The 1,329-nt window shown below is 32.1% G+C and overlaps 1 protein-coding gene across 4 annotated transcripts in view; it reads left to right on the forward strand.

Annotated features, from left to right (window-relative positions):
• Nucleotides 1-713, forward strand: part of LOC106867361 (uncharacterized) — a 65,885-nt gene extending 65,172 nt beyond the window's left edge. For all 4 annotated transcript variants that reach the window (XM_052970016.1, XM_052970015.1, XM_052970018.1 and 1 more), the window contains one exon: nt 519-713. Coding sequence is in view for 1 of the 4 variants with exons in the window: in XM_052970018.1 (XP_052825978.1) it covers nt 519-527 (9 nt within the window). In the remaining 3 variants the exon portion in view is untranslated. The remainder of the gene's footprint in view (nt 1-518) is intronic.
• The last annotated feature ends 616 nt before the right edge of the window (nt 714-1,329 follow it).

Raw genomic sequence — 1,329 nt, forward strand, 5'->3', positions numbered from 1 at the left:
TATATATATATATATATATATTTATTTATTTATATAAGGGCTAGCTACTTGATAAATTCTTGTAAGAGAGTTCATCCTATTATTGAATTTATATTTATATATATATGTACACATATATATAGATGCTGGTATCAGACATTGAGAATGAGTGCTCAAAACCTCATTGGTGGATATTCTGTATTTGCAGTTTAACAAGGCTACCCATAGTTTCATGTAATGATAGATCTCTTTACAGTTTTTGAGTATACCACATGGGAATGTCAAAAGTTGTCTCCCTTTTGGATGAAAATACCGAATGGAGATGAGTACCCACGTTCACATGTCGTACACCTGAAAATTGTCAAAAAGATCTCTCTCCTTACATAAAACCATTGGTAGCCTTGTTAACGTACAAATAAAGTATAATATATATAAAACATATGTATGTGCACACGTGAGTGTGTGTAGAAATATATATGTATGTGTCTGTTTCTTATGTAATGTTCACAAAAATAATTTCTATTATTGTTGCTTTTTAGGGTTATTGAAACAAGAAACCTTGGGTGAATCTGCCTAAGTCATTTCTTTGTTTTGAAACAATGGATTCTAGCTTTCTCGTTGCTAGCACATGAAGAGAAAGCTGGCATAAAAAGTCACAGAAGCTTTGTCAAGAAATCTTACTGGTTTATTTTACTGTTGTTGCTGTAATTTGTAATATACTTTGGTTAATCTGATTTTGGTTGTTGTTTTATTTTTTTTTGTTGTTGTTATTGCCCCCCTTTTTTCTATCCAGTCCTTCTGTTTCTCTTCTATTAGTCAGACTGTCAATCACTTTGATGTGTTGTCACTGTGACATTTGCCTACATTTTGATGATGTTTGTAGACAAGGGTTTAATTTTGAACATCATTAATAAATCTTGAGTGATTTGCCCCTGGCCCTGATCTAACTATATGGATAACCAGGTCCTTCACTTTCTACCTAACAAGCATTAAATAGAAAACTAACATCCACACATTACATACATTATTATTATTATTATTATTATTATTATTATTATTATTATTATTATTATTAATATCATTATTAATATTATTATCATTAAGGAGGGCAGCGAGCTGGTAAAATTGTTAGTATGCTTAGCAACAATTTGTCTTTTTTGTATTCTGTGTTCAAATTCTGCTGGGGTTGACTTTGCCTTTCATTCTTTCGGGGTCGATAAAATGAGTACCAGTTGAACACTGGGGTTCGATTTAATTGACTTGGCCCCTCCTCCAAACTGCTGGCCTTGTGCCAAAATCTGGAACCTATTATTATTAAGGTGGGTGGCAAAATTCTTAGTGATGTTTTGT

The sequence above is a fragment of the Octopus bimaculoides genome, chromosome 8 (assembly GCF_001194135.2).
Source record: "Octopus bimaculoides isolate UCB-OBI-ISO-001 chromosome 8, ASM119413v2, whole genome shotgun sequence".
Classification (NCBI taxonomy): Eukaryota; Metazoa; Mollusca; class Cephalopoda; order Octopoda; family Octopodidae; genus Octopus; species Octopus bimaculoides.